The sequence below is a fragment of the Lactuca saligna genome, chromosome 8 (assembly GCF_052625555.1).
Source record: "Lactuca saligna cultivar CGN05327 chromosome 8, ASM5262555v1, whole genome shotgun sequence".
Classification (NCBI taxonomy): Eukaryota; Viridiplantae; Streptophyta; class Magnoliopsida; order Asterales; family Asteraceae; genus Lactuca; species Lactuca saligna.
In genome coordinates, this window is record NC_136424.1 from 26,555,046 (window position 1) to 26,572,563 (window position 17,518).

General features: G+C 30.7%; 3 protein-coding genes across 4 annotated transcripts; 2 read left to right on the top strand and 1 right to left on the bottom strand.

Moving 5' to 3' along the window:
* The first annotated feature begins 1,776 nt into the window (after positions 1-1,776).
* LOC145011788 (cyclin-dependent kinase B2-2) lies at positions 1,777-3,731 on the top strand. Its single transcript, XM_078970524.1, has 8 exons — positions 1,777-2,096; positions 2,349-2,490; positions 2,591-2,652; positions 2,725-2,836; positions 2,909-3,002; positions 3,093-3,162; positions 3,259-3,397; positions 3,479-3,731. The coding sequence occupies exons 1-8, from the start codon at positions 1,879-1,881 to the stop codon at positions 3,569-3,571; spliced, it is 930 nt and encodes a 309-aa protein (XP_078826650.1). The 5' UTR covers positions 1,777-1,878; the 3' UTR covers positions 3,572-3,731.
* A 625-nt stretch (positions 3,732-4,356) lies between these two features.
* On the bottom strand, positions 4,357-4,782 carry LOC145009496 (uncharacterized). The gene is made up of 2 exons (XM_078968184.1): positions 4,626-4,782; positions 4,357-4,559 (listed from the first exon to the last, which is right to left on the bottom strand). Exons 1-2 carry the CDS (start codon positions 4,780-4,782, stop codon positions 4,357-4,359), a joined length of 360 nt encoding a protein of 119 aa, XP_078824310.1.
* Positions 4,783-13,354: 8,572 nt separating this feature from the next.
* LOC145011828 (AT-rich interactive domain-containing protein 6-like) lies at positions 13,355-16,951 on the top strand. 2 transcript variants are annotated; one of them, XM_078970563.1, is made up of 14 exons: positions 13,355-13,680; positions 14,285-14,801; positions 14,875-15,008; positions 15,094-15,133; positions 15,236-15,288; positions 15,391-15,436; positions 15,511-15,606; positions 15,686-15,787; positions 15,877-15,928; positions 16,020-16,092; positions 16,190-16,256; positions 16,352-16,402; positions 16,515-16,607; positions 16,702-16,951. In XM_078970563.1, the coding sequence occupies exons 2-14, from the start codon at positions 14,292-14,294 to the stop codon at positions 16,804-16,806; spliced, it is 1,422 nt and encodes a 473-aa protein (XP_078826689.1). In that variant the 5' UTR covers positions 13,355-13,680; positions 14,285-14,291; the 3' UTR covers positions 16,807-16,951. The 2 variants fall into 2 exon arrangements, with proteins under 2 accessions (XP_078826689.1, XP_078826688.1); XM_078970562.1 differs by having other exon boundaries at positions 13,355-13,650.
* The last annotated feature ends 567 nt before the right edge of the window (positions 16,952-17,518 follow it).

The following is a 17,518-nucleotide window of genomic DNA, read 5'->3' on the forward strand; positions in this document are numbered from 1 at the left end:
TATCGATTCTAAATTATGACTTCTTGATTTTTCGTATTTTTTTATTCCTATCTTTAGCCTAGAAATTTTTTCTATTTGTTTATTATATTTATTAGTATATGGAGATATTTTGTATAAATTATTATTTTCATAAGTTTTAGTTTCTTCTAAATGTTGAATTGTTTTGCATATATTAGAATTTATCTTCCAATGTCTTTTTAACATATTAGCCCAAAGCTTATTATTTTGTGAACAATTAATTTGTATTTTAGAACTCATAATTGTTGTTTAAAATTCTGAAGTTCATCAATAAAATCTGATTTAGTAGGACTAGGAAGACTATTTTCACTATTTTGATCATCTTGATATAATGGTTTGGGAATAGAATTAGTATAGTCAACAGTTTTTAGTTTTAAAGATCTCGACTTTAATAACGAAGATTTTGAAGAGCCTGTTTCTGGAAAAGAAGTTGATAATCTGGATGATGAAATATTTAAGGAAGAAAAATTTATATCTACAGAACCATCATTATATTCAATAATATTTGAGATTTGTTTTGAAGAGTCTAATGGTTTTGAATCAATAACATTTTGTAAGTTCCAATTACATGATTGGGTTATATCAGACCATTTTAATCTTTTTGGTGTATGAACTTTGGTATGGTTAGTATTTGCTTCAAAAATAATTGTTTCATTTTTAGGATTTGATAAACGTGTTTTTGGTTCAAGTGTAGTTGTCATAGTTTTGTAACAAACACGATAAATTATTGCTAAAGGCTTTGTATCATCCTTAAATTCTAAATTTTTTGTTTCTATAGTTAAAACTAAAGTATCTAAAATATTTTTATCAAATAATCCTACAGAGAAATTCGGATAACAATTGAAATAAATAGGTCCGTTAGCAATATTTGTTTCAGCCATAGCTAAAATAGAATTTTGAAAATCTTTATGTCTTCTGTCTCTTAAAATAAGGAGAACAGGGGCATCTATTCCAATTCTAAATAGAGGTTTGATAGCAATTTGGACTAAACCGACATGTAAAAATTTATATTTCGTTCTATGCTCTAGAATAGATCGTGATGATAACAAATGTAAATTTTGTTGGTTTTGACCAATAGACAAAGTTTGTTCTGTCATTTTAATAGAATAACCTTAAAAGTAATCAAAAGTTCCTATTTTATATATTGTATTAATATTAGTTTTAGGTATTGTCCAATTATTCAAACTTTGTTCTATGTTATTAACGGTTTCTTCAATAGAATTTATTTGATTATCATCATTATCTTGTTCATTATTGATATTTTTACCAAGAATATATTTTTTGGATAGTATGCCTGAAAATTTACTCATATTTTTTGTTTTAAAATTCTATAAGAAAACTTACCTGTTTTAATAATGGTGAACAGAGGGGATTCGTCCCGACGATGATTGTGGTCCGGCACCGCGACTTACGTCCTTATCTGCGCGCTTTACACTAATCCAGCCAATCACTGGTCTTGTCTCTGAATCATGCTTATTAAAACTTATATATTTCTTATAGGATATTAAACCAAAAACTTTAGAAGTAAATATATCATGCATATATATATATATATATATATATATATATATATATATATATATATATATATATATATATATATATATATATATATATATATATATATATATATATATTCTTTTTGATAAATAGAAATATATATTTCTTTTTGATAACTTTATCTTTTTATACACCTATATAATAAAAAACGAATGTTAAAACACATATTCAAATTTCAAAAATAGTTGCCGTTAGACAACAAGAGAGTCGGTCTCCTCAACGGCTGTATAAAATCCTCTGGCTTTTCTTCTTCGTCTGAAAGCCTTTTTTATTCTGACGATTCTTCTTTCTTCGAGAGAGATGGAGTCCACCAAAACTGCAATGGAGGCCTTCGAGAAGCTAGAGAAGGTCGGAGAAGGAACCTATGGCAAAGTATACAGAGCCAGAGAGAGAGCCACCGGAAGAATCATCGCCCTTAAGAAAACCAAACTTCATGAAGACGATGAAGGCGTCCCCCCAACAACGCTTCGAGAGATCTCGATCTTGCGAATGCTCTCCCGTGATCCTCATGTCGTCAAGTATGTTTTCGATTTGATTTTCTTACTACCACTAGGGTTTTCAGATTTACTGATTACGCAACTGGTTTTCCATTTTGATTATTCTAACGGGAATTTTGATTTGTAATCTGTTGATTTGCATCACTCTTATTTGGGTTTTAGGGTATATTATGCGTATCCGATTTATGTTTCTATCTACGATTTTTTAGTAATCAAATCGAAATGGTATTGATTCGTGTTCTGGATTTGACTGCCATTAACGAAATCAAACAGGCTGTTGGATGTGAAGCAAGGTGTAAACAAAGACGGGAAGACAGTCCTCTACTTGGTCTTCGAGTACATGGAAACCGATTTAAAGAAATTCATCAGATCATTTCGGCAAACCGGTGAAAACATTCAACCCAACGTCGTCAAGGTAACAAATCATCTTTAACATCCCACTTCCCATTCTTTATTTTCTTCTTTGATTTCATCAATAATCATAATCATGTAACGTTTTGTGCTGTTTAATGCAGTGCTTGATGTACCAGCTATGTAAGGGCGTTGCTTTCTGCCATGCCCATGGTGTATTACACAGGTACATAAGATCATTTCTCTTTCTTGAAAATTCAAAAAGAATCTTTCTGATTTCTTTTCTCATTTGCTTCAGGGATCTTAAGCCCCACAATCTTTTGATGGACAAAAACACATTGATACTTAAAATAGCAGACCTTGGACTTGCTAGAGCTTTTACTCTACCAATCAAGAAGTATACTCATGAGGTATAACAAAATGGTTAAATCTGTTAAAAAGTTAATTACTACAAGTTTGCTAAATAACTTGTATGATTTCAGATATTAACCCTTTGGTATAGAGCTCCAGAAGTCCTTTTGGGTGCTACTCATTATTCAACAGCTGTTGACATGTGGTCTGTTGGCTGTATATTTGGTACTCCTATGTGAATTAATTAAGTCCTTCTTTATGTATTAAGTCAAAAAGAAAAAAAGAAAAAAACTAATTTGTTCTTCAAATTTGAAGCTGAACTAGTCACAAAAACTGCTCTTTTCGCTGGTGATTCAGAGCTTCAACAGCTCCTGCATATTTTCAGGTGCATAATTCATATTTCATAACAAGATTATAATTTCTCATTGTTTAAATAATTAAATTGTTGATTGTTATTATTGTGATGTTTATGAATATTCAGATTGTTGGGTACTCCAAATGAAGAAATGTGGCCAGGGGTTAGCAAGCTTAAAGACTGGCATGAATATCCTCAATGGAAGCCAAAGCCTGTTTCAACCTGTGTACCTAATCTTGATGAAGATGGGCTTAATCTTCTTTCGGTAATTAAATATAAATTTAACTTGTTTTTTTTATTAATTTTTATAAACTATTTATATATATTGTTGTTGTTATTTGGGCAGCAAATGTTGGAGTATGAGCCATCTAAACGGATTTCTGCAAAGAAGGCAATGGAGCATCCGTATTTTGATGATCTGGATAAGACCCATTTATGATCTTCTTGTCGTGGCTTATCTCGAGCATAATTCTTTTTTTTTTTTTTTTTTGAAAGTCTTTGATAGATAACAAAATGCCAACGTGTTGTTTCAATTATATTTGTTATACAATTTTCTTCAGATTCTAATGCAAAATAATATGTGAGTGATCTGCACTTAATTTGGCCTTGGAATCGCATAAACTAAACTAAGCATTAAAATAGAACTAGAAAATATATTTTAATATGATAACATATTCTTTCTTATTAGTATACTAGGTCACGTGGATTATACGGGTTTTATTAAAAAATTTAATATAAATCGTTAAGAATTACATGTTTTTTTAGTAATAATTTTATATAAATATAAAATTAACTATTTCAATATAAATAATTTTATATAAATATATAAACAAATAAAATAAAAAGGTACATATTTATTAAAATGATGATGACAATAATAATGATGTAAACATTAAACATGAATTAATTAAGAACCCCCTACATATATAAAAACAAAATGATGAATGACTTAAGTAAGTGAATACTGGTTGTCTAAAAAACAACCCCACATTCGATAGTAATTATCATTGACTTTTATTTATTGTTATTTTATAAAACAACCATCAGTGAAAATTGACGTCTTTGAAATATGAAAGACATCCTTTTATTCGAAGGCGTCAAAGACATTCTTGGAATAAATGTATGGTTTTCAATATTACTTCCACTTATTTTCTCAGCGTCTATAACACATTACCCAATGCAATAACCCGTAGCCTCGTGTCATTGCACAATCCGCATTTCTAATCAATATTCCTTAATAACATAACCAGAACACCAAATTTTAACATCAGGAGAGTATAAAGTTTCATCAACTTCATCATGAACAAAATTTGCATGAGAAAGACTATTTGAACTTAAATACTCCTGTGGATCTTCTGGAAATAATTCTAACAAACTCTCGTTAATCTCTTGAATGACTTTATCCTTCGATGCAATGATTGTTCTTTCTTAAAAATAAATCAGATTCGTGGCATTTTCAACAATTGAAGGATAGACAAATTCAGTTAATGAACCAATAGGATCAGTTGAATCAACAATGAGAAGATCAGTGGGAATATCAACAATTCTCTCGCCATCATTCAAACCACAAACTTTTCCTTCTCTTATATCCAAAATCCATTTTGCAAAATTCGTTTCTTGAATATCAGATATGAGAACACTTAACCTCATGTTTTTTGTTAATGTTAAGATGAACTTAATGAAGCATTCACAATGTCTTGCTTGCTTCCATTAGGAACAATGGTAGAATTTGTCTAGAATCGCCTCCAAAGACAATTGTTTTTCCTCCAAACGACAATTTTGAGTTGTTATGAAGATCACAACTCATATATCTTTCAAAGAACGATCCAAGGCTTCAAATACATGCTTATGAATCATATGTGCCTCGTCACATATAATCAATGATGTTTTTTAACAATTCGACTACTTCACTATTTGGTGCAAAAGAACAAAAGGAATCCTTAGTAAATTTTAGAGGAAGTATAAAGTGTGTTGTTCTACCTTCAGTTAGTAACAATGAAGCAAGATCACTTGAAGCAACATTTAAAACAATACCACCTTTAGATCTTATAGATGCAGATAAAGGCTTCTAAATTATTTTTTTTACCAATACCTCCATAGCCAAAAATAAAAAAAACACCCCTCCTTTTTTCTGTTTAATAATTGTCGCGATTTCATCAAAAAGTGATCATTGTTCAATTGTTAATGAATCAAGTAGTTGATGAGATCCTTTTTGTAGACTATTCATATCAAAATCTAACTCATCAGTAATCAAACGATTGTTTGAAGAAGATATTAAATCATGATCAAGAAGATATTGAATCATGATCAGGATAAGGCATCCCAACAAAATCTTTGAGGCTTGAACTGTTTTGGAGTAGAATTTTTTCAATCTCATATAGCGTCAAGTTTTTAAGTTGGTCATCATTAAGGGGTAAACCTGTATAAAATGCAAAGTTAATTATTAAAAGATAAATATACATAATTATCACGTAATAAAAATAATGTATATAAAAAAAACTTTAAAATATTTATATAAATCATCAAATTTTCAAATAATAATATAATTAGCATTTGAAAATATATAAGTAATGTATAAAATGCTCTCTTTAAAAAAAAAAAGTAATGTATAAAATGTAAGGAATGACAAAAATAATAATACTTGGAGACTTTAATCTCATTCGTTGATTGTAGAGAATTCCATCAAATAAGTATTGATAAATATTTTCCCAAACATAACACAGCTTAGACAAACTATTAGATTTTAGCATAGTTGCAAATAGAAATCGTAAATATATTCTCTATTAACCAGCCTGAATGATTTGCTTCCTCGATGGCATCAATATATTCTCTATTATCTTCTAAAAGACCAAGAGCATAACATGCATCTCTAAATGTAGAAAATACTTGTCCATTAACCTACGAATACCTGCAAATGATTTCGGACCTTTGACTTTATTTAAAAGAATTCTAAAAAAATATGCTTCACCGAGATTGGGTGAAACTATGTGAATCCTCCTAATAGAAAACCCATTTTTCTTGGCTCCCAACAACGATCTTCTTGTTTCCATACAAATTTAGTAGGAAAATCAACATAAGAAAGTTTTTGTGCATCCTCATGATGTTCATTATAGCTCATCCAAGATAGGAACTTCGAAGAAGAAACAAATTATTTGTTGAGGCCATCTACAATATCATCATATGCTCCATATACAATATTTTGTTTTCCAGAAATATGGAACGAAAGCCTTACAACACAAGGATATATGTAATGAACATCAAATCCAAATATACGCCACGAAGCTTCACATGCAGACAAATACTTACAATCATAGTAGTTCTTTATTTCATCAACTGGAGCATCATCATTATCATCTCCGTTGTTGTTTTGAACAACTTTAATAGTATCCCGATCAAGACCCTTGTTAATATATTTAAACAAATATTTGATGGAAGCTGCTTGATTGCAACACTCAACAGTAATGTGAGATTGATATCTTTTCAAAAGGGCTTTATGATATGGAACCACACTTCTGTTGTCTAACTTCCGACTTTTGTATACGAGATCCATCATTACGTCTCCTATATATAGGATAACCATTTGAATCAACGGAAGTATTCTCTAAGAACGGCTTCGGGAAGTTTTTTGAACACTTGTTTTCACTCATGTATGGGCATTTAGGGTTATCAAAACCACATGGACCATGCATCACGAACTCACTGACAAGTGCATACAATTCTAGATCATTGTCTTTTTTTGGAATTTCAACCGAAATAACTCAATCAGTATGTTCAACAGTACGGAGTTTGTAATCAGAGTGCATGAATAAACATATATGTGCGTGAGGCAAAACATGCTTTTGAAATTCCACCGTATAAACAACTGTAAAATGATTTAAATAAATATAATATTATAAGATAAAAAAACATTAAAAAAACATAATGATAAAACTATTATAGTAATATAAGGTATATGCTTGGACCTAACCCAATAGCCTCTTGTTCTTTAACTCTTTAAATAAACAATCTAACTTAATTTTGAATAATCTAGAAAGGATATCAGGTCTATCTTTGGGATTAAGCGTGGTGTCAGCAAGAAACATTTTAATTTCACGCCACTTTGTATTGCATGTTACAGTTAGGAAAAATTATGGGTATCCGAACCCCTTACAAAGCGACATGACATCTAAATAGTTTTGCATCATGTAGTGTGCACCACCGGTAAAAGAAGAAGGCAAGATAACACGTTTTCTGATGTTGGAAATATCAATATTACCATGACTTTGTACACTTCTTAAAGTTTCATAAGATTCGTATCTAAGAACGTTTTTTTGATTGCATATGTAATATAGTCTCTCACTTTCAATCATCATATAAGCATCAACCAAAAATTGTTGAAAAAACCTTATTGAATTAAGAATTAATGAAAAAAAAACATGAACTTTGTCTTGACTTCTATAAGCAAAGATTTCTCTCATCATCCAGTAATGACATTTGGTATCGTTTGGTATTAGTTGAATGATCAACATCCCTGTGAGTTATGTCAAACTCTATATCAATCATCTCCATATAGAAAGAGTAGTGGGTACTGAAGAGCAAGGTAAGCAGGATATAATTCATTTATATGTTGTAGACTTCCTGATTTAGTTGTTACGATGATATCTCTATTATCAATTGCATCACTAATGTCACTAACAATTAAAGCAACATCCTGAGAAGCAGTAGGTAAGTTATATGTCCTTCCATATTGTTGCTTTCTTTATATAAGACGTAACTTTAGATATATATATATATATATATATATATATATATATATATATATATATATATATATATGAGGATTTTCATCAAAACAATCTCTACCCATTCTATAACACCTAACCAACTCCTTGGTTGAATCCAACATGACCTTCAAAAAGCTAATGATTTTGATATCAACAGAATGAGAAGTTGATATGCACCCTTCTTTTGTGTGTACAGTTAACAACAACGGTTATATGTAAAATTTAGCAACTTAATCATTATATCAAAATTATAAAAGTAATGGTTTATAAAAATAAATTAATAAAGATATACATGAAAGCGTGTTGTTTATTTGAAAATTCATTTTCAATATCATATATGTATAGTTGCTAAAACTTTGGTTTGGATCCATCTATAGGCAGAAGACTTCCCATACAATGGTAATTTTGACCGCTAAATCTGAAAACATATAGAGCATTGTCTCTATTAATGGAAGAATCAACTTTTCCACTCATTGAAGTAAAAGAAAACATCGAATTGGATCGGCGAATATTCTTCATGAAATTTTTTCCTTTTGGATCAACATAACGAAAGACATTTGGATAATCTGTTGGAGCTTGTTTTACTCCAGGAAGCTCAACATTTCCATTACCATAACACATGGAATAAAAAGTTTTCTTTCAATAAGTATCAACATTTCCATTACCATAACACATGGAATAAAAAGTTTTCTTTCAATAAGTATTGCATTTAAGGGCTTCATATGTCCATAATTGTGCATGACACATTGTACACACAAAAGTATGGTCATCATGGTCCAAGTAATCTATTTAATAAAAAACGTTTGTAAAGCTTTGAAATAAATTAATGTTTCAGTGAGTAATATTTTATATATAAAGGGGGAGTATAAATAAAAATTAATAGTTTCCTTTTGCGACACGTGAAATAAATTGTTGACAGATTTGTTGATCACGTAAATCTTATGATATTAGGCCCAAAATGGGTATTCGAGATATAATTGGAATCTTCTTTTTTTATTTATTTTTCTGCATGATAAATTGTCTGAAGAAGCTTGAAAGACTGAAGAGAACAACTAGTCTAGAGCAAGAGCAGTAGAGCTCAAGATTTCAAATCTTCCACACATATACACGACTAGTCCCCTAACTTCATATTTTTTACTTTTAATCCCAAAATGACATCCCAACAACATTTTTATCTTTAAAACTTGAACTTAACTCATAGGATGTTAATATCTTAGAAATTTTGGTCCTACACTTGGTTTACTAAGTTAAGTTAAATCCATGCTCAATATCTATAATTGGCAATTTGACCCCTCAACATTCAAATTTCAAATAAACCCAAAATGACTTTTTAATTGACATTTCTAGTCTTATATTATATTTTCTAATTCAACTTTAAATGATAAAAACACTTTCAAATAAGTTTATATCCTAATTAAATCAGTTTACTCATGTATCATTCCTTAATTCCTAGTTGTAAAGCTTTCAACTTTAACTTTCCTCAACGATTAAATTGAAATTTTAATTTAGACATTTCTAATCTAACTAACTTTGAAAAAAAAATCATTTGCTTTAGAGAAAACTACAAAAAAGTTCCTTGTGGATTGCATTTTTCTTTGACAACGTTTAAAAATGTTTCACATTACCGTCATTATTTGATGGTTTCATTGTGGATTTGGTCCGTTAAATCTTCATAGAATGATAATTTTTCCATTTAATTTTACATTATTATTATTATTATTATTATTATTATTATTATTATTATTATTATTATTATTAGCATAAAGAAAAAGTTAACACTAATACCCAACCCTACGATCCTCATATATTTTCTTTCCTGTATCGTTCCCTTCCCTTTTCTTTACATCCTATTCTCGAGTTCAGTTTAACGAAAGAAAATAAGAAAATTTGATAGAAGTGAGAAGAAAGTAAAAAAAAAAAAAAAAGTGTTCCTTAATTTTACTAATGGAAAAGAAAAAAATGGAAGGAAAAATTTCCCTCCAAACTTTCATTCTCTTTAGAAGGATTTCAAGAGAAATGAACACAATGTTTAATTGTTCTTTCACTTCTCCTCCAACTCAGTAACACACAATACAATTTTCTTGCACTTTTCTTTCTTTTGTTTTCTCTTTATACTTTCTCTCCCCTTCTTTTCTTTTCTTTGCTAAAACGTGGGAACTAGGCGTTACTTTTCCATCCCTAAAATATAACCATCAGTGAGTGACATACGTGCACTCCATTCCTAAAATATCAAATCATCGACATTATTGACCCGTTTCGTTTTCTACGGCGATGGCTTCGTCATATCCTTTTCTTCTCCGACTACACTAACCAAATGTTAGGGTTTTTTCTCTTTTTGTTCTAGAGCATCAAAAGTCGACGAACATTAAATTGTGAATGAGTATCAACGATTATTCCCAAACCCAAGTCTCATAGTTGAGTATCAACCCTCAAAATTTTGTTTTTCTCTCTTTATGAGCGTGTGTAATCGGATGGATGGGTGCATAAAGTTTGTGAAGAATGTAACTGGGAAGATGGTTAAAAGGTGAGGAAGGAATAAAGAAAAGAGAAATAGGTTTATTGAAGAAGACAAATGTGATAAGATAGAACTGGGTGGTTGTAGAAAAATTATAAAAGGTAGCTGGGAATATGGAGATACACGTGCTAGACCGTCGATGCCACAACTATGTTTCCATAGATTTAAATTCAAGCTTCCTAGTAGTGATTGACCAAACCTTCTTTTATACCACACAAATAGGTGAATATTCTTGTGTTGTACAAAATAAAATTATATAGTTAACTTTTTTTTAGTATACATGTTGAAAATAATAACACATTAACTATAAAATAATAACTCTTACACTAAAGTTGTGTTTGACGCGACACAACTAGCTGATAATCTAGCTTATTTTTCGAGTTTTTTTTATGTTGTCGTATTTGGTAAGCCAAAAAGTAGTTTATACACTAACTTTTTGAAAAACTACTAAGACTGGCTTTTTAGGGGTTTTTTTTAAAAAAAAAATTAACTATACCCCTTAATCAACTATAGAAACAAATACTCTTAAATGTCCTTTTATGTAATTTTATATATTCAAGCTAATTTTACCAAACATTATTTTTTATCGGTTAGTTTTTCAGCAATCAACTAACTTTTTATTTAACAACTAGATTTGCAACAAATACACCAAACATAGCCTAAGTTTTTATATAAATTTGTAATTATTTTGAAACATATTGTAAAATATACATATATATCATAATCATATCATTCAATCGCATCTATCGACAATTTGCGTTTAAATCAAACTAAACATGGTTTTCAATTTAGTATTACAATTTAACGTTATTATTGATTAATTTTGGAAATGACTTATCTATTGATTTTTCTTTTTTAGTTTCGATCATGATGATTAATTGATATATGAACCATTGTTTGTAATGTGCGCAATGTATTTTTTTCTCTTAATGAATTAAAAACCATTTATTTAGAAAAACTAAATTATAATAAAAAAATAGTTTTTTGATATTTCTTTTATTTAATTTGACTTGTCTTTCTATATTTATAATACTTAAATTTTTTTTTAACTATTTTTCAAAATAGTATTTAAATATATGTTAAAGTTTATTTAATATTTTGATTTATTTTTTAGATTTAGTATAATATCTATATTAACAAATAAGTGCTATAATAATCATTTTAAATGTCTACCACTAATAGGATAACAATTTACATTTAATAATATATTTTAAATTAATAAATAAATTATATTAAATTGGTAATTAAAATATCATTGAGGTTTCAAGCGTATAATATAATAGAAAAAATGTTTCATTTGAAGTATATAAAGTTGATTTTAATATATAGATATATTTAAAGCTTTGGTCCTTTATTGCAGTTACCATAGTTTGTTAAATGCATATATGAAATGACAATATTACTCGTAAATTTATCATTTTTGTTTTTTTATTATTTAACTTTTATTTTAGTGAAACCACAACCGTACTTCCACATCCAATCTTAAAACCACCACTTACTCCACCAATCACAATTGATTTCACGATTGAACCACTACCGGCACAACCAACCCTATTACTATTATCGTCACCTTCCTCACCATCACCATCACCATCCATCACTAATACCATTACCATTACAAAATTAATTTCACTAAACTAAAATTAAAACCAAATTAAAATTCTAGCTTACAAATCAAAATTTGAAATGGAAAAGACAACTCTAATCAAAATCAAATTTTGGAAGGACAAAATTTGAAATAAAAATAAAAGAGATATAGGTGTTAGGTTTTGCCGACATTTGCGGGTGAGAAATAAAGAGGGTGATTAGAGGTAAATGGGAGAGAAATTAAGACAGAATGATGATAGTCAGAGTCGCTAGGTGGTTTTGCTCTTTGGTATTGTTCATATTTGAGTTATCGAGTAAGAGAGACATATATGGGAGAGGCCGATGTCACTGTCAAAATTTACAACGAATGTCAACGATGAGAAGAATGCCAAAGATGATGATCGATTGACAGTGAATGAAAAGGAGGATGCGTTGAGGCTTAATCGTTGTTAATGTTGGGTGGATGAAAGATGGGTTTACTTCAACTTTTCATTTATTTACATAGATGTTTATGGTATTTATAAATGAACCAAATTAGAAATGACAAAACATAGGTAACTTTTTCATTTCATACTGTTTAATGAAGGGAGTTAATTAGTAATTGGGAAAATGATAAAATGTGATGTATAAGGTTGTGCAGCATAACGACAAAGGCTCACACAACCACATCAACTTCAAGATTCTTCTTCTCTCTACCACTGTTCTCATATGGGGTGGTGTTCAAGCATGAAGTGGTTTTTATTAGTTCAAAAACGAGACAATTTAAAAGAGAAAGAATGTAAAACTCATGTGACAAGTCATGACAATGACCATGATTCACCATGCCAATAAGGAGGTGGTAGTGTTTGCACACTATAACACGATGCTACATAGGCTCCATCCACTTGTAATAATCGATATTACGAGTACACCTCATAGCCTAATGAGAACATGAGGACCATTCACATTAGGGTTTTTTTTATAGGACCAAAACGGCATAAATATGCATTCCTGAGGACCAAACTGTAATTTACTCTGAATGTTACTTTTATTTTTATTAATAACTTTGTTTTATTTCTGAATCTACACTGATGAGATGAGAACAGTCTTACGTAAGTTCTATGCTTTTGGAAATCTATTTTCGTCGGTGTTTAAAATTTGTTTAATTGTTTATTATTATTTTTTTTAAATATATAAACATGTTATATAATTTAAGTTTCCTATGATAATTAAAATATGTTTAATCTTTAAGTCAAATATTCTGAAAAAGAAATTTTACTAAACATTTCTTTTGAAATAAAATTTGATAATCAAAATATTTTAGTAATTTTGACATTTTAAGGCAACCAATTATATATCCAGGTGGCTTTGTGAGGGAGACTCGTTCTCTTATTTGACGAAGAAACCGCAGACGGAAGCAGCACAAATGCTAATACCACCGCCGTGCCTCTAATCTGACGCTCTGCCCGGCGTTACCATTTCTGCCTCTCGACCAATCGTGCGCCCCCACCTGTCCCCTTTCGCCCCTCATCGCATTTCACAGAACCTCACCACCTATAAAGAGGCGTTACGTACATAAACACACGCGTCGCCATCACTACTCTCTGTGAAACACCCAGCCAAGAACAAACCCTAGTTTTTATTCGCTTAATTTCGGTTTCATAGCAGACGAAGGTGAATTTAATTCGTGTTTCTGATAACAATGTATGTTTACATCTCAACACATGTCGTAATTTATTGAAATTTTTGGCGATTTACTTTGAATTTTAGCTGCGTTAAGTGAAAGTTGAAAATCCGCGAAATGCGCTCTACCAGTTCCGATTCCTTTTGTTTTCTTTGTCAAATTTCAGATATCAGTGTTCTCATTTGATGTTTAAGACTTAACAAACACTGTGCAGATTTTTGTGTTTTCTGAAGATGCAAAAACATGTGTGAACCTTTTCATTTGCTGTAAATTTTGTTTCTCAAAGTCATTCAGAATAGCTGGGAAGAAACGAACCAGGAAATGATGTGTTCATATTGTTTTTTGTCATACGGCTCAATCTGCAATGCTGATTTTGTGTTTATTGGTACCTTCTTGATGGTAAAAAGCTAGGGTTTGTGTGGGACTAGTTTTTTATCACTGCTTTCGTGAGGATTTTAGAGAGGTTATTACTAGTGCCATGAATCCTGTGTTATTTAGGTTGAATATAGGCACCTTCAGTCCCAAATAAGTACAAACTTCATAACTATTTCCGCCTTATGCTTAGAAATATGTAATCTATATATGAAGTTACACTTCTACTCTTTTTGTTTTTTTTTTTTGTAGAATTTAAATGGATGAGAGAGATGTGGAGATGGAGGACGCTGGAAAGCTTCTAGAAAATGAAGTGGTGGGTGGTGAAGAATATGTTGAAAAAAACCAGCTCGATGAAAAGGAAGCAGGAGACAAACAACAAGAGTCTTTTGATGTTCAAAGCCCAAATGAAATTAGGACAGAGCAAGAAAAACCAAGTAAGGAAGACAAAAGTGAGGAGGAATCACCTGTGGATGAGACTCAGGTGAAAGAGAAAGATACTATATCCATGGATGATGATGATAAGGTTCATGAAGGTAACAAAGATGCTACAACAATGGATGATGATAAAGTTCATGATGGTAACAAAGATGATAACAATGGTGTACTAGATGAAGCTGACCATGACCATGATGGTTTAACGAATAACAATGAAGGAGATGAAAAACATCAAAAGCTTGTGACTCCAACCACCATTGTGATACAATCACCTAGCAAAGCTGAGGATCACAGTGTAGTGACACTAAAGAATGAGCTAGAGGACACAAAGGTAATTCCACATTGAAATTAAGAAGTTCAATTGATACCTTTATTTAAGCTTCCCTTTTGTATTAAACTATTAGATGGATGAGGGCTATGAATCCGGAACTCCAGAGGATCAAGAAACATTCATGAAAGAGGTGGAAGCCATTTATAAGGAGAAAAACTTGGAATTTAAGCCTCCTAAGTTTTATGGACAACCGTTGAATTGTTTAAAGTAAGTTTTCTTTTCTCTTTTTCCAAAATTTCATTTCATGATCTTTGAGTGAAGCCTTAGTTGTAATGTTGTGATTTTCTGATAGGTTATGGAGGGCTGTTATCAAATTGGGTGGATATGAACGGGTATACACTCTTTATTTTTAGGTCTATTTACGCAAGATTTAATAATAATAATAATTATTATTATTGTCTCCTATTATTACCTTTTATGGCGATTTTCTTTAGGTAACTGCATCCAAATGGTGGCGACAAGTAGGAGAATCTTTTCGTCCACCCAAGTAAGAACATAATAACATCTACAGTTTTTTATTTCACTTATAAACATTGATATTTAATATTTTTATATAATTACCATTCTATTAACATTATGTATCATGAAGGACATGCACAACCGTGTCGTGGACATTCCGCCAGTTCTATGAAAAGGTAATTATTTTATTTTTTTTTTTCTCTTTTTAATTTTTTTGCAATAATCAACTATTGAAAGTTATTATTTGTAGGCGCTTCTTGAATATGAAAAGCATAAGATCCAAACTGGTGAGGTTGAACTCCCTCTAGCAACCGTATACCCAGAGGCTCCTATTGTTGAAATTGAGGTCAAACTTAAATCTTAATTTTCAAATACTTTTAATTTTTATTCCACTTCATAATTTGATTTTTAAATGGCTTTTTCAGACAGTTGGTCATCAGACACCAGGGTCAGGTAGGGCCCGTAGAGATGCTGCAGCCCGAGCCATGCAGGGTTGGCATGCCCAACGTCTCCTAGGTTTTGGTGAGGTTAGTTACTTACTTGGTCAATGAAAAAGTCAACATTATATTATTTTATTTTATTTTTTTACCATTTATATCGGCTTTGTTTTTATTAGGAAAAGAATTCAAACAATTCACAGAAGCGCGAAAAAAGTCTGAAAAGCATTGGTGAGAATTTTAATGAATGTTTTAGTTTTCACATTAAAAACATACCAAAATGTGTTTGTTAATATTAATTGCATGATGTTTGACTTTATAGGGTCACTTAAACATAAAAGACCAAGTGAAGTGCAGCATCCAGTGAAAGCTGTTCGAACCGAAACATCTAGGCAGTTAAGAATCTAGTTTTTAATTGCTAATATTTGTTTGTTACTTTCTTTTAATATTTAATTGTTTATAAATACATCTGCTTGTTTTGAAATGTGATAGAGTTGTCACCACGGTTGCCGATGTGGGACCCCCTGCTAATTGGGTGAAAATAAATGTGCGAGAAACCGTAAGTGTATTGTCACATCACACCATTTGACATTTATAACAATTATTATTAACACACGTTTGACTTATGTAGTTTACTTTATGTGTAATGTACAGAAAGATTGCTTTGAAGTGTATGCCCTAGTTCCAGGGCTTCTACGGGAAGAGGTGTGTAAATATATATATATATATATATATATATATATATATATATGTTGATTATAAATGCTCTAGCTTTATTTTCAGCTAAAATGACTGATTTGCCCTTGTTGAATTTTAGGTACGTGTCCAATCTGATCCAGCTGGACGTCTAGTCATCACGGGTCAACCCGAGCAACTTGACAACCCGTGGGGGATTGCTGCTTTCAAAAAGGTATGTTGATTTGATTAAGAGGTATAAATGACTCTCTGTGAAAGTTTATTGTGTTTGACTTTTTGACTTTTTGATTTGTAATGATAATAAACAGGTGATTAGCCTACCATCAAGAATTGATCCGCTTCGTACATCAGCGATTGTGAGCTTACATGGACGCCTGTTGGTTCGTGTGCCTTTTGAGCAGTCAAACATCTGATCTCATGTTTTAAACTGAAAAACAAGTTTTAGCCTAGGGGACACTGAATTTAAGTAGTAGGAGGCAAATATTTAGTGTTAATTATATATGATATGATTGGTGGTAAAAATGATTTGAGCCAACAAGTTTAGCTTTTTCTGCTTAATTTTCTTTAAAATCTTGCTTGGTTTTCTTAAAGAATTTTCAACTGCACTTTGTTAGTAGAAGTCAAAATGTTACATAAACGTTGAAAGTCTAATAATCTTAAAATCCATCTGTTACACCACTTCCTTGGCCTAAAACAAAAGCAACGATTTTTCACATATACTTAGTTGCACTTAAGCAATCTTCAAGCGTCTGTATTCTTTAAATAACCAAACAAAATCTCTTGTATCTTGCTAGAAATCATTATTTAGTTTGTGAAGATGACACTATTAATATAAAACATCTAAGTTAAATAAAATTCAACATATATGATCAGAAACAAATCCTGTAGCGTACTTGAATATATGTACATACACATGTATGGGTGTATGTATTATGTATATTGTAACGTACTTGAATTTGTAATATACAAGATCTTGAAACTTATCATAGTGTTTGTGAATTCATTCTCTTTCCATGTCCCACAAAAGCAAATTATTGTAGGTATCATTTCCCCATATCACATTATTTTCTTACACGTCGTGCAACTGTTTCTCAATCAAGCTACCTTATGAAGTGTAGATAAAGT

Coding starts and splice junctions, on each gene's coding strand:
- LOC145011788 (XM_078970524.1), top strand. CDS start 1,879: ATGGAGTCCACCAAAACTGCAATGGAGGCCTTCGAGAAGCTAGAGAAG. Junction 2,097..2,348: donor CGTGATCCTCATGTCGTCAA/GTATGTTTTCGA, acceptor GAAATCAAACAG/GCTGTTGGATGTGAAGCAAG. Junction 3,163..3,258: donor CAGCTCCTGCATATTTTCAG/GTGCATAATTCA, acceptor ATGAATATTCAG/ATTGTTGGGTACTCCAAATG.
- LOC145009496 (XM_078968184.1), bottom strand. CDS start 4,782: ATGAGGTTAAGTGTTCTCATATCTGATATTCAAGAAACGAATTTTGCA. Junction 4,560..4,625: donor TGATTCAACTGATCCTATTG/GTTCATTAACTG, acceptor TTTATTTTTAAG/AAAGAACAATCATTGCATCG.
- LOC145011828 (XM_078970563.1), top strand. CDS start 14,292: ATGGATGAGAGAGATGTGGAGATGGAGGACGCTGGAAAGCTTCTAGAA. Junction 15,009..15,093: donor CAACCGTTGAATTGTTTAAA/GTAAGTTTTCTT, acceptor ATTTTCTGATAG/GTTATGGAGGGCTGTTATCA. Junction 15,134..15,235: donor AATTGGGTGGATATGAACGG/GTATACACTCTT, acceptor GATTTTCTTTAG/GTAACTGCATCCAAATGGTG.